The 14,017-nt window shown below is 36.6% G+C and overlaps 1 protein-coding gene across 1 annotated transcript; it reads left to right on the top strand.

Moving 5' to 3' along the window:
• The first annotated feature begins 1,075 nt into the window (after window positions 1-1,075).
• Window positions 1,076-13,619, top strand: ppt2b (palmitoyl-protein thioesterase 2b). The gene is made up of 8 exons (XM_032581352.1): window positions 1,076-1,556; window positions 2,429-2,582; window positions 3,155-3,250; window positions 5,674-5,781; window positions 6,388-6,471; window positions 7,269-7,353; window positions 7,621-7,675; window positions 8,972-13,619. The coding sequence occupies exons 1-8, from the start codon at window positions 1,377-1,379 to the stop codon at window positions 9,113-9,115; spliced, it is 906 nt and encodes a 301-aa protein (XP_032437243.1). The 5' UTR covers window positions 1,076-1,376; the 3' UTR covers window positions 9,116-13,619.
• Window positions 13,620-14,017: the final 398 nt, after the last annotated feature.

The raw sequence follows: 14,017 nt of genomic DNA, 5'->3' as shown, positions 1-14,017 counted from the left end.
GAATATTTAGGATACTGAAGAATTCAAGTGATGTAAATTATTTAATTAATGTTAATTAGTGGATTGTTTGTGACCCTTTGATCCACAATTCAAAACTGTAGCAAATTCACTATTAATTTGAGATTTGTATTAACAATGTTCCTGTTTTCATTGATTACACTTTGCTAAAATTAGCAGGCGTTGCCCAACATTTGCTGCCAAATGTTAAAAAAAGAAAAAAGGAGAAATAAACAGAAAAAATCCAGCTTCAGATAAAAATTTACTGTTCCAACACCTTGTTTATATTTTTGGATCAACAATCATTTACAGATAACTTTTCTACAAAAATTTAACTACCTAGCTTTATTAAAATAAGGTAAATTTAGTGTACTATTATTTTTTTTGTGTCAAATATCACCATCAGAATCATAAATATATACATAAAATATGCTGATCAGTGTTCCACTTGCATCATTGGAAACTTTAGCCTTGATTTAAATGAACTCAGTGTTTCAGCTGTTTTCTGTACGTTTGTTCACGATTTGTGGTAGAGGTGATAAAAGGCTGACTTTGTAACTGTCTTTATGTGAATCTGCAGGTTCACGTCTGAGTCAGTCACCACACCCAGATTTGTTGCCTGATCACCAGTTTCTAGCTCTAATAATCCAAAGATTATAACTTCAATTTTGCTTCTGTTGAGCTGTAAAATGTTACGGCTCATTTGATTTGATTTGTACATCATCAAATCATCCATTTGATGTACAAATCATCTGTTCAGTGATGTTCAGCATCACCATTCACGAAGATACTTGGAGGATTTGAGTTACAGGACTTGATTCGACCAAATAGAAGTAAATTATTTTCAATAGAGAAACAGTTTTTACCTGAATCGTGTTAGTGGTATCTGTTATTGGCCCTAAGGGTATTAAAAAAGTTTTTAAAACTCACATTTAAATGTGAATGCGGACAGAAACGTGTTAAATTGGACAGCATAAAGCGCTTTGTTTACATCGAAACTCCACCTGATGCAACAAAACGGGGGCGGAGTCGCTTCGCTTAGCGCTGACTGGACGAGTCGAAGCCGGAAGTGACGTTCGCAGCGGCCGTTTCACCTTTAATTTAAAACCGGAACAAACAGATGAGGAAAGTCGATCGGCCGCTGAATGTTTTATCAGCTGTTTTCATGTGACTGTGAGGACAGACTGTGTGTTAAATAGGATTTATAAAGGGAACACGAACTGTGTGTTTATCTGGACCGCAGCTGGACACCAAACGAACTTCAAGATGATACCTCAACATTAGCCAAACATCAAGATTTTTTATTTTGCTTTTACCCAACGCGTCCTTATTTATGTAGAGGGAATTATTTTAGGGGCTGTTAATACGTCTAAGTTTCAATGGCGGGGCCATCATTCGCTAGAACCAGGAGGAGAGTCAGCGAGGCGGCCGGGCTGATGTGGCCGCTGCTCGGTGCGTGTCTCTGGGCTGCCGTGGTCGGGTACAAGCCGGTGATCATCGTCCACGGATTGTTCGACAGTTCAGACGATTTTAAGAACTTACAGCGGTTCATTAATGAGGTGAGTGGCTAAAAATGACGACAAAATGAGTTATTCTGTTTACAGTCTGCATGCCTCGAAGATCAAATTTACCATATGTGACAATATGTACAGCATGTCTATTTTAAATTATTACTTTAGAAATACAAGTGGTTATTTGTAGCTTTTAAAAGTGTAGTAAATGTTTAAAATGCAACATGTTGCTATTTATTCAGTATCAGAGCATCAATGCTATTATTTGCATTTAAAAACTGATTATTCTGGTATAAAGTGGCCCAACAAGTTATACAAAGAAATGCGATTGTTGTGACTATTTTTTGTTTTGTTTAATTTTTCTTCCCCCTTCCAAGTTCTCTTGCATATGTTATTCATGTCCCTTTTTTCTTTATTTGATCTCTAATTTTTTTTTTCTTATTTAAAGTTATTTTTGTCCTAATTGCCTAAAGACCGGGGGGAAATTAATGTTACAGTAGGACATAAAAGCACAAAACGCAAAGTGTAAAACATTTAAAATACTAGTGTATAAAAGAAGATGCATCTAAGTCAGTAACTAAGAAACAAATTAGTTGGAGCAGTTTGTGCATAAGGTAAATGAAAAAATGTGCTCTGTCCTGTGTGTTTTCATAAGTTCATACTACATCCTAGTAAACATTTATAAACTCTCAAATTGGAAATGTAGAAATGGTTTTAAAAAAAAGAGGAAATTTTGTGGGCTTTTTATGAAACCTAAAAGGTTTCAGCCTGTACTTCCTCTTTTTTTCCTACTTTGTGGCTGCAAACTGAAACCAGAAAACCAACTAAATATAAACTTTTTCTGCTTCACTTCACCTTAACTTCCACGTTTTCTCAAGCGCCTTCAAACCCCAAAACGAAGCTTTGTTTCTGTCCTGCAGTCTCATCCTGGGACCAATGTGACGGTCATCGACCTTTTCGACAGAGGTGCCAGCCTGGAGCCCATGTGGAAGCAGGTGGAGGGATTCAAGGCAGCCATTTACCCAATAATGCAAAACGCTGCAGATGGAGTTCATTTCATCTGCTACTCTCAAGGTGAGCGCCTTCCTGAACCGCAGATGATGCAGTAGCTCAAAGAAAGTGCTGGTATGCGACCCGGGCAGCAGAATTGATCTTACATAAACAGTTGACTGTAATCTGTAAGAGTCTCTCTCAGAGCTTATTGCTGGACGCATTTTTTATGATGTTTGGGATTTCTGCTGGAAACTCCCAACAATCACAGACATGCAGAAGCAGATTAAACCTTTAGATTTTTTGCTAATTTTCTTATCAGGTGTTTTCTCAGAAATGCATATTTAGAAACAAGCATGCAGAAATTCGAATTTGATTTCTTTTACTAAAAGTTTGTCTAAGTTTCGACTCATAAATGTCATTTTTTTTCTGTTTAGATTTTAAGTTTCTCTAATTTATATTGGTGTTTTTAAATTAAATTAGAATTTCATCAGTAGTTTCTACATTGATGTAGTTAAATTTCACAAAAGGAAGCTTGTCAATTACATAGACTCATTACAGAAAGACTGACATGTTTTTGCTGTTAAATTGGTTGATTGTGAATTATATCTAATGAATAAATGAAGTAAATGTTTTTCCTTTTCTTGTTACTTTAGGTGGACTTGTTTGCAGAGGGATCCTCTCCATTCTGCCCGACCACAACGTTCACTCGTTCATCTCTCTGTCTGCGCCTCAGGCTGGGCAATATGGAGGTGTGTGTGCGACGTTAATATAAAAGTGATAACTACAAATGTCACAGGTGTCGTGGAAGAAATTACTTTAACAAGAGTCTGGATGAGAAGAAATAAGAAATGTATTAAAACCTTGCAGAGTGAGAACAGAAATACAAAGGAGTGTGTCAAGTTTGCCCTGCCTAACAGTGGATCTGGCTTCCTTTTACGGGTTCTGGTCAGAGAAGGGAGACTTGATTGGACAATAGGTGTGAATCCCTGATTGTTATGCACCAGGGATTCTGTGGAGCCCAACACAAATGGTCTTGCCATTTGTCTATTGTTAAGGAAAGGGGGTCGTTCTAAAGGGGCCAGATAAGTCCTGGGTTGGGGGAGTAACACTAGATAGTCTCCAGGATCAATGACACCTCCTGCTGTTATATGGCACATATAGAAGTCTGCAGGAGAGCAGCGTGACCATTCTCATGATAAGATCATGCAGTCACATCATGCAGACACAATCTAAAGCACAAAAGGGGTGAGGAGCACATTATAACATTTCCCACTACACAGGTTTATGAGTTTATTAAATCCAGAGTTGGGTAGTAACTAGTTACATTTGTTTGAGTAACTTTTTTGAAAAAAAAAAATGTTCTTTTAGAAGTATTTTTACTATGCTGTCATTACTACCTGTACTTGCGTAATCATATGATGAATTGTTTGGGTAAAGTTTCTGGGATCTGTAACTTCACTGAATGGAGAACAAACATGTTTTAACCAGAAATGTATCATAAACACACACACAGCTGTAGTTTTTGTTAAAGTTTCATAAGGTTTATATCGAAAGAAATTGATTTGGGAAAATGTTTCTTTTGGCTGATTTTGTTATTTTGTTCCTTAAAATACCAAAATGTCCACTTATCTTTATATTTTGATTCATTAGAATGAAATTTTTAATTATTAAATGATTGATATTTTGATCAGTCATTCTTTTCACCAACTACTTTTTCTCTCTTACTTGAGTAATTTCTTGGACAGCCACTTTTTACTTTTACTTGAGTATAGGCCTGTCGCGATAAACGATAAATCGATTAATCGTACGATAAATTAAAACTATCGACGTCATTTTAATTATCGGCATTATCGTCTCTTCCGGCCTTTTTCTCTTTCTGTTAATGACACCGAATGAAAAAAGGCTCAACTCCGGTGCTCTCCACTGACCCTCCCTTCCTCATTTCCTTAGTGTAAAGCCCAGCGCACATGACACGATCTTAGAGCTGGCGGCCGATTGTCCGCCCGTTTTCAAACCCTGACAGACCACACATTAGCCGACAGAAATCCTAGGTATAACGGCTCGATCGGGTTCCTGCCCTGTGGTGTCCAACAATGGGCATAGAATAATGGCTACAAGTTCAGTTAACTAATTTTAAAACCGGGCATTAATCAATGCTTTACTACAATCTACCTGCAATGCATGTGGCTAGTGTCAGCGTAAAGTCCTGACTGAATGAAAATCATTAGAACCTATTTACGTCACGTTAACGAAGAACAGCTGAAAAGTTACCGGGTTTATCAACTGCGGTAGCAATTTCGCTCCAACTCCTCCCCTTGTCATTTCTATATTCTTTGCATGTTGAATAAACATTAATGTTGTTTCCACGTATCATCTCCAATGTTCGCTGGACTTCGGGTTGCGCCATGTCAGCTGTTTGGGATTCCCCGACGTAATTTCCCCTCAGAAAGCGCGGAGGAGAATCCGCGCTTTCTGATTGGTTACCTGTCACATTCAACAGGCTGCGTTAAGATCCCAGTCGGGGAAAACCCAGATTTAGATCGGAGGACGATCTACCGTAACACACCACACAATCTTAGAAAGATCAACGTTTTAAGATTGTTGTAAAGGGAAAAATAGGAGCAAAAAATCGTGTAGTGTGAATTATTGCATCAGGTAGTCGATGTGCCCATCTTCTCTATTTAAATCTAATTATTACTGAAGGGCAACATAATATACAGACTTCATAATCTGCACTCTTTTGGTTGAATGCAGTATTTATTTCCACTTTTACTTTATGTTGTTTAGTTTTTTTTTTTCAAGTGAGTTTTTTGTTAATGGAGACTGAGAATCCATTTTATTTTCGTTTTTGGTTGTTTTGTTTATTTTGTTTATCAGTTCCAGTGTTTAGTGTTCTTTTGAAAATAAAGTGTATCTAACTTTGGCAAGAAATCGCATGCATTATTACGTCATTTCCATTAAATCAGTGTAAAAAGGTCTTCAAACAATATTATCGTTTATCGCAATAATTTTTGAGACAATTAATCGCTGAGCAAAATTTGCTATCGTGACAGGCCTACTTGAGTAAAACCAATTTTTGAAGTAGTGCTACTTTGACACTGAGTATAATTTCTGGGTTTTCTGCTCACCTCTGATTAAACCCCTGGATCTTCTGCTTCTTATTTCCTCTCAGATACAGACTACCTGAAGTATCTCTTCCCTCAGTTTGTGAAGTCAAACCTCTTCCACCTCTGTTACACGGCGATCGGTCAGAGGGTTTCCATCTGCAACTACTGGAACGGTGCGTAGTAACTAGTTACTTTCACTCAATTACAGTTACTTGAGTAACTTTTAGAAAAACAAACTTTTAGGAGTGCTTTTTGCTACGCTGTACTTTTTACTTTTACTTGAGTAATCTTATTATGAAGTATTTGTACTCTTGAGTAACATTTCTGGATTTTCTACACACTGAATTAAAAACAAACATGTTTTAACCAGAAATTCACCAGACACAGACAGTTTTTGGTAAAATTTCACAAGTTTTATATTGAAAGAAACTGATATGGATTTTCTTTTGTTGTTGTTTTTTTTTACCTTATTTTGTTATTTTTGTCCTTTAAAATACCAAAATTTCCTCTTAACTTCCCGTTTAGGTCTGTTGATGTAATTTTTAGATATTAAATGGTTAATAATTTGATCAGTTACTCGGTACTTGAGTAAAATACTGTCTCACTCTTAGTTGAGTAATTTCTTGAACAGCTACTTTTTACTTTTATTTGAATAATAATGTGTTGAAGTAGTGCTACTCTCAGGGCACTTTGTGAAATTCTCATCCCTCCTAAACCTTTTAGATTTTAAATGTGTAAAATCTCATGGATGTAACTTGTTTCTGTCTCTCTGTCTCCAGATCCCCACCACAGAGACCTGTATGTGAACACCAGCGACTACCTGGCTTTGATTAACAGCGAGAGACCAAACCCAAATTCAACAGGTTAGAAACGGGTTCATTTATGTGAAAATACGTTGAAGTAGTGCTACTCTTATTTGAGTACAATTTGTGGTGGTGACACATGGGCCTGTCTCAATAACCAATTTTGCTAGGTGATAAATTGTCCTAGAAGTTATTGTGACAAACAATAATAATAATAATAACAATAATGTTGCCGTATTTTCCGGATTATAAGGCGAACTTAAAAGCCTTTAACTGTATCAAAAAAAGACATAATCCGGAGCGCCTTATATTTGATCCTGGAGTAAAACAGCGCCCTCTAGTGAATTAACATGGATTAATTCTGGTTGTGCTTCCTGACACTCCCGCCGCTCTGTCAAAATGTTTTAGTTACATTACGGCTACTGTAGTCAGTAATATTTATTGTGCTTTGACTTTGTTTTGCTTAATATGCAAAACAAAGTCTGCAACTACTCCCACTGGACTAGCAAATTCTAGTCCAGTTTGCTTTATATATATATAAAAAATAAAGCCTTAATTGACAGTGCGCCTTGTAATTCAGTGTGCCCATTGTGTATAATACGGCAATGGCATAATAAAGTACGTTCTGATAGATCAATAAACTTTACATTCTAACGAACGTTTAACATGGGAAAAGACATTTTAAATATCCAAAATAAATAAACAAAACAACAGAAACTAGTTGAGACCAAAGCGCCAGACTGAAGGCTTTTATCGTCCAGTTTTTGGTAGAAAAAAAAGAGGAAATAGAGAAATTCATGAACCTGCAGGCCTCGTCACATATTTCTTTATTTAATGGGTCAAACTTCCTCCTTCAGAATGGAAGGAGAACTTCCTGAAGATCCAGAAGCTGGTTCTGATTGGAGGCCCGGACGACGGCGTCATCACCCCCTGGCAGTCCAGGTGAGTTCACAGCACAGCTGGTTTGAGAAACAACACAGAGATCATTTCTAGAGGAAGGTTAGAAAAAGCAGAACCTGGTGCTCCACTTCTTCCCATCCCAGCAAACACATCAAATCTCCTCTGAAGGTTTTATATTTTCCCGGGGTCATAACAATGGTTTATGCTCAGTTCACATGTTTAACAGTGTTTCTTTTTTATGACGGGGTTTTCCTTACATCTGCTGATCCTCATGTGATGCTCACGCTCTCCGTCTCTCATGTTTTACAGTCAGTTTGGATTTTATGACGACAACGAGACGGTCATCGAGATCCAGCACCAGGATGTGAGTAGAAATCAGACGCAAAATTCAGCCAGTTTTTCATTTATCAGGAACTTCCAGACGTTAGTTGATGCTGTGTTTTCCAAAATGACTTGAAACTCAAGAATATAACTAACTTTTCATTACATGAAAGACACTGATGATTAATTTAGACAGATCGCAGGTTCTGTTCCTGTTTTTTGTAATCAAAAACTGAGCTTGTTTGGGAGGAATAAAACGTTTTGCAGAGTTGCATGTTTTCTTTTTGCTAAGTTTCGCCATTTAACACTGGGCTGTGTTTGGAGGAAACAAACAGCATGCACTAACTATCAAGCATGGTGGTGGAGGAGTGATGATCTGGGACTGTTTTGAACCCTAGAAGTTACTTAGTCAAGGATTTATTTGCTGTATATTAAGTGTTGCAGAAATGGGTCATTCAAACGACGAAGGGATCTCGTAAAGCAGGGCTGAAAATTCATTTTCATTTTGGGTCACTCTGAATGTTCTTAAAGGGCCGGTTCTGTCAGAATATACTGATAAAATCAATTAATCTGTTAAAATATCAATAAGTAGCTGTTCCTCCAGGATTTTGTGATGGTTTTAGTGTTTGTTTGCAATCACAATTACAGATTTTGTGGTGCCAATTTAGGAAGGAATATTTATGATATTTGCGCTAATGTATGACGTTAAATATGACGTTTTATTATTCACCGTATCAGTTATGGACTATAACTTGACATCCAGTAAGGCTGAATGTTTTTGACCAGTTTTGAGAAAATCTGCAGTAAAATCAGGGAAAATTTGGAGATTTGTTGATTTTGTGTGACGTTTGCAGATTTGTGAAAAACTGGAGGGACATATTGATGTAATTTGGAGTCTAGAGGGCCACATAAAAAGCTGTGGCGGGCCAGATTTGGCCCTCGGGCCTTGAGTTTGACACACGTGACGTAAAGGAACCTGATGAACAAGTTATTGCAGCTTCATGGGTTTTCTTAATTTCTTCGTACATTATCCCCATTTTTCCTGTGTTCTAATAAGTAATGACATAATTTCCATATTTTCTTTAACTTTAACTGTCAAATAATTTTTATTATGTTAAAATGAGAGAGTGTACTTTCTTACTGTCTTGATTTTAAACGCAGATTGTGCATAGTGTATTCAGCTCAGAAGAAGTGTTCAAACTGCAAAAATTTAGCTAAACAGACATTTGTGTTTGAAGAGCGGAGTCGTTTCTTCTATACTGCACTCAAAAACGTCTGGAGGTTTGTGAAGTTTCTGGCAGTGAAGACCTGCAGTAAAATCTGTGTTTTCCTCCTGCAGCTGTATCTGAGAGACGTTTTTGGCCTGAAGACGCTGGCGGCCCGCGGCGACCTGTTCTTCTGCACCGTTCCGGGCGTCGTGCACGTCTGGTGGCATTCGAATGAGACGGTGTTCCACACGTGCATCGAGAAGTGGCTGGTGTAGCCACACACACACACACACACACACGCCCACACACACTCACACACACACACACACACACACAGAGATATTCTGCTGTTTATTAAGCTCATACCATCTTAAAATCCAGGAATCTCTGCTGACTGACCGTTTGAGTCAGATATCAAACAGCGATTGCAGGATTTATTTCTTCTTTCTCAGTAAGTTTTTGCTTTTGCAAATGAGAAATCTTTATTTTTGCTCATATTTAAAGAAGTTGTAAATGTATTTGTTTGCTCTCCTGGTAAGACTCCAGTGTTAAGAAGAGAACTTTCTTTTAAAGATACTGCAGGTAACTTTTTACCTCCATTTAAAACAAAGTGCAACAAAAACACCCAAATTTTACTTGTAAAATCCAAAATTATTGTTTTTTTCATTTTATTGTTTTTTATTTACCTCGAAAAGTTGTACACCACATGAAGTGGGTTTAAATTATTGGTCAGAGCACTGATGAGCTGAAAAATGATCCAGAATCGAAAGAGTTCACTCTTCGGTGTAAACGCTGTTACCGAGTTAAGAAAACTCAAATTCAACTTGCAGGTGTTTTAAAGGAAACCATTTTCTAAAATATGTCAAGCCGTCTCTACAGTTCCTTCAGGCTGGAAAAGAGAGTGAGGCTTTCAGCACGTAACAGGAAGGCTGAATGCAGTTCAGGAAAATTGGTTTGTTTTAATTTTTTTAAGTTTTTGTCATAAAAAATGCTCGATTTGCGAAATATTTTGATTTTGTTCTATTTTGGTTCTTAAATTGGAATCAGGTTTTATTGGCAGCTTAAAAATTTACCTAAGTAGAGATACACCAGTCACAATGTTGTGTCTAATTACCATTTTCTTAAGGTTTTTATTGACTTCCTTCAGACTTCCCACTACTAATATAACTCATTTTCATTTTTAGACCTCCAGTGTCTTTGCAAGAGATGATACTTATAACAGTAGCCCCATAATATTAAACTTTTATTTTAAGCGCTAACTTTGAAATGTGTTGTCACAGTTGAACAAAACCCAAAAGTTTATGTGCTAAAGTTTTTTCTTTTTTTAGTTAAATCATTTAAAGTGATTTGATATCTCAAAAATAACAAGATTGAGATTTATGAAAAAAGAAAACTATGAAGTTCATGCATGGTTTTGATATGCATTATGGAATTACTGTTGCTTTAGTCATGAAATGGGTCTCCCCTTGTAAATGTATAAGATTTATTCTAAAATTCAGAACAACGCTGGAAATTTAAGGGATTACGAAACTAAATTGAACTATAAAGGACTATTCCAGCTATGTATCTGGTCATTCCTACAGATTAAACTCTGAAATGACCATTTTCTTTCAGCTATTGTTACCAAATATCAAATACGACAATGGTGGGTGTTTTTCAATCTGCACAAACAAACAGTTGCTGCAAAGCACAAAAAACTCCATTAGTTGCTTCCTGTTGAGTGTAATTTATGAGTGGAGTTACAAATAAAACCACCCAGCAGATTCTGGCTGAACAGAAGTCTGAATTGTGGGAGGAGGTGACAAATTTCCACCACAAGTTATGAATTTGTATTTATACATCCTGTGCAGCCTGCCTTTAAAAGATTACAAGCTTTTATGACCCTTACAGCTGATGTTTGCACCTTTTTAGTTTGTGTCGACCCTTTGCAGCTACGTCACTAAATCATTCGAGGCGCCATGATGGACGTCGGAAGTGAGGCACGTTAGTGTTGAACAAAGCGACTGAAGTTCTTTTCCAAAGTTGTTTTTGCCAGTTTATTCATGGCTTCTACTTGTTCGAGTCGAGCTAATTTGTCTGTGAACGTAACGCACCTAGTTGGGGCTCAAAGACGGCGGTTTACAAAAGTTAGAAACAGTTAGCTTAGAAACCGACCCGTTCCTCCTTCCTCCTGACGTGTTTATAAAATTACCGACTTTGGCTGAATTCACACCACATGATTTATGTCGCTGTGTCGTAAAATGCGTTTCCCCCTGAAACGGAGCAACATTTAAAAACGTACTAAAGACGAGATGCTAATAAGTTTTTTTTCCATACATGCTAGGCTACATGACGGTGCGGCATTGTCTCCATGGTTACCAACGGTTAGACGCTTAGCTTCGCCATAATGCGATATTTCATATCTTTCTAATCATATTTCCTTATAAAGTAAATGAACGTTAATCTTCTTACCTTGCAAAAAGTGTCGATACAAATCCGCGGCTACACCGAGAGCTGCCAGTCATTATTATTAGCAGCTGTTGATCATATGAGAGCTGCTATCCATCGCCGCCATATCTTTCCTCATTAAAAGTTATGACAAGTTGGTGCAGCAGCCTATGGCCATTTTAAAATGAAATCAACTGAACAAAAGTAATATTAGGCTACAGATGTCTGTTTTTAGACTAGCTTTAAATAAAGCGCATTGGTTGTTTTTTGACGTCCGTCATGGCGGAGTTCTGGAGAGCGTGACGTCACGTGTAAAGGGTCAATAGCCATTTTATTGTTGCATATAATGATGTGTTATATTAGTGTATCTCAACGACACCATGCAAACCCGACCGTGCCTGAACGACCTGCTGTCAGCAGGGCAGATGATTACTGCCCTGCTCATCTAGTGCAGACATTTACATCATTTTTAACCAGATCCAGACCTTTATTAACCTTTTATTATCAGTGTGCATGAAAGATCTGATCACCAGTATCAGGGATTTTCCTCAGATTCATGCAGTACATGTTCTCCTCCTGCTTTAGTGGATTAAGCCTTAAATGTTTTTTGGTTTTTTTTTCCCTACATGCCTCAGTGTTTCATGTCCAAAGTGCTTTGACACACTGCCTTCAGTGACGGTGCTAAAAATAAATAAACATATTACATTATAGAGGTATAAGCGTAAAGTAGTGCAAAGTGGCCAGTCAGGTAGTGATGCGTTACTGATCCACCAAAAGCTTACAGTTCTGGTCAGACATCTACAATCTTCTCCTCGTGGGAATGCAAGTGTCGTTTATCCGAACAAGATACAATGGAAACAGCACATTTAAAAAAAAATAAATGGATGCACAAGTTTAGGCAAGTTACAGATGAACTGACTTCAATAAGCTTCTAAAATAACTTCCTGTTGGTTATTTGTCTGTTCTCTTTGGCAGAATTGGTAGAATCAATTTAGACTGGTTTATTTCCAGTAGGACTGGGCGATAAATTGATTTTATTGACCGAATGTTTGGTTTTTGAAGAATAAATTTTTGGAAAATGTGGATTTTGTTCACCAGTTCTTCAGAGTGATTTCAGCTCGCCCAAGGCAGCCATCTTGTTTGTCAGGCATGTTTTCCAGCTTCTATTTATTTTTGCTTTAAATTCAGATCAACTCCACGACAAAATGTTAGGGTCCAGCTAAGAATTTATATTGTTAATTATGAGAATAAAGTCATAATATTATAAGAATAAGTTATATGACAATAAAGTCAACATAATTGGAGAATAAAGTTTTAATAGTACGAGAATAAAGCCGTAATATTAAGAGAATAAAGTAGTAATATTATGAAAACTCTGACATAAAAATAAAAGTCAGACTTTATTATCAGTTTTACAGGTAAGGAAATATTTAATCTTTTAACACATAATCATCAAATTACTATCAGTAGCAGGACTTTGAATGGTGAGTCTGGTGTTTCAAGAATGATCAAATCAACAAATTTAAATGAGCTCCTTGAAAAGAGTTCAAAAGTGGAGGTTCAGTTTGCTGAAGGGCATTTATTAATCCAATTTCTGGAGATATATGTATATATTTGAGCCTTTATAACTTTGATCCTGTGTAAATTGCAGAAAATCTGCAATAAATCCAATCTTGTGCATTTTGTTTCTAGCAAAGAAGATGCACAAGATTGAAACTTTTAACACCAATCCACCCAGACAAAGTCGTTCAAGCAAACCATTAAAGCCTAAAATGACGCATCAATGTCCATGACGAGTGATTAGTGCACAACTGTCTGATCAGAACTGTATATGTGGTATTTGTTACCCTCCATCACATTTAGATGGCTCAGGCTTTTCACTGGTTTTCATATTTAGTAGAAAAGGGATTCAGTTTTTCCCAAAACTGGTTACATTTTTATGTTTGCTGATTCTGCAACATGTTTTATTCATGTATATTTATGGGAAACGAAGGGAAACGGAAATGTGTTTGTTAATGTGTGGAGACAGGAAGTGAATTATCGTAGCGTGGATTGCACATGGAGCGAGAAGGGAACTCATGAACAAGGGTTGCTTTCAAATGTGTTCAAGCTGCTTAAATTTTTTGTTATTTGTTTTACTTTTTATGTCATTTATTACAAGAAACCCATAACTAAAAAGTATGAAGGGACATACTCTGTGTTCATCTGTTCTGCTTTTACAACCAGTTACTGTAAATAAGGAACCTTTTTAAAACTAGAATGACTATTTTGGAAGTTTCTACAGTGTTTGTCCTCCAAATAAAAAGAAAGTAAAAGCTGACATTTTCTCAATAAATACATTTGAACATACAAGTTGGTTTATTTTGTCTTTGTCCATTTATCTTCTGGATCTCTAAGCAGAAGAAAACTGATGAATAAATCAGAAGAATGATCATTCACATGTCACATTAAACATTTTTTAATGTTGTGATTTAATGGAGAATCATGTATTGCACGAAAGCATCACCTATAAAAGGGTTGGAAATGTTAAAGACATCTTAAAATAAGTTTGACCTGTTTAAAATTAGGTTCCATGTTATTTTATTAAGCAAAATTAATTGTTTTTTATATTTTCCATATGAAATAAAGCTTAGTATATTCCAAAAATGCATTTCTCAATATTTTACCTATTGCCTATACGTGAATAAAATTTATATTTTTGTAAGCAAAAATGTATTTCTTTCTGTAAAACAGAAATACAGAACAAACTT

Source organism: Xiphophorus hellerii, chromosome 13, assembly GCF_003331165.1.
Source record: "Xiphophorus hellerii strain 12219 chromosome 13, Xiphophorus_hellerii-4.1, whole genome shotgun sequence".
NCBI lineage: Eukaryota > Metazoa > Chordata > Actinopteri > Cyprinodontiformes > Poeciliidae > Xiphophorus > Xiphophorus hellerii.
This window is presented reverse-complemented; position numbering and strand designations above follow the sequence as displayed.

Excerpts from the sequence above, each read along its gene's own strand:
- ppt2b (XM_032581352.1), top strand. The coding sequence starts at position 1,377 with ATGGCGGGGCCATCATTCGCTAGAACCAGGAGGAGAGTCAGCGAGGCG. Across the intron at positions 5,782-6,387 it reads CATCTGCAACTACTGGAACG|ATCCCCACCACAGAGACCTG; the intron begins GTGCGTAGTAAC and ends CTCTGTCTCCAG. Across the intron at positions 7,676-8,971 it reads TCGAGATCCAGCACCAGGAT|CTGTATCTGAGAGACGTTTT; the intron begins GTGAGTAGAAAT and ends TTCCTCCTGCAG.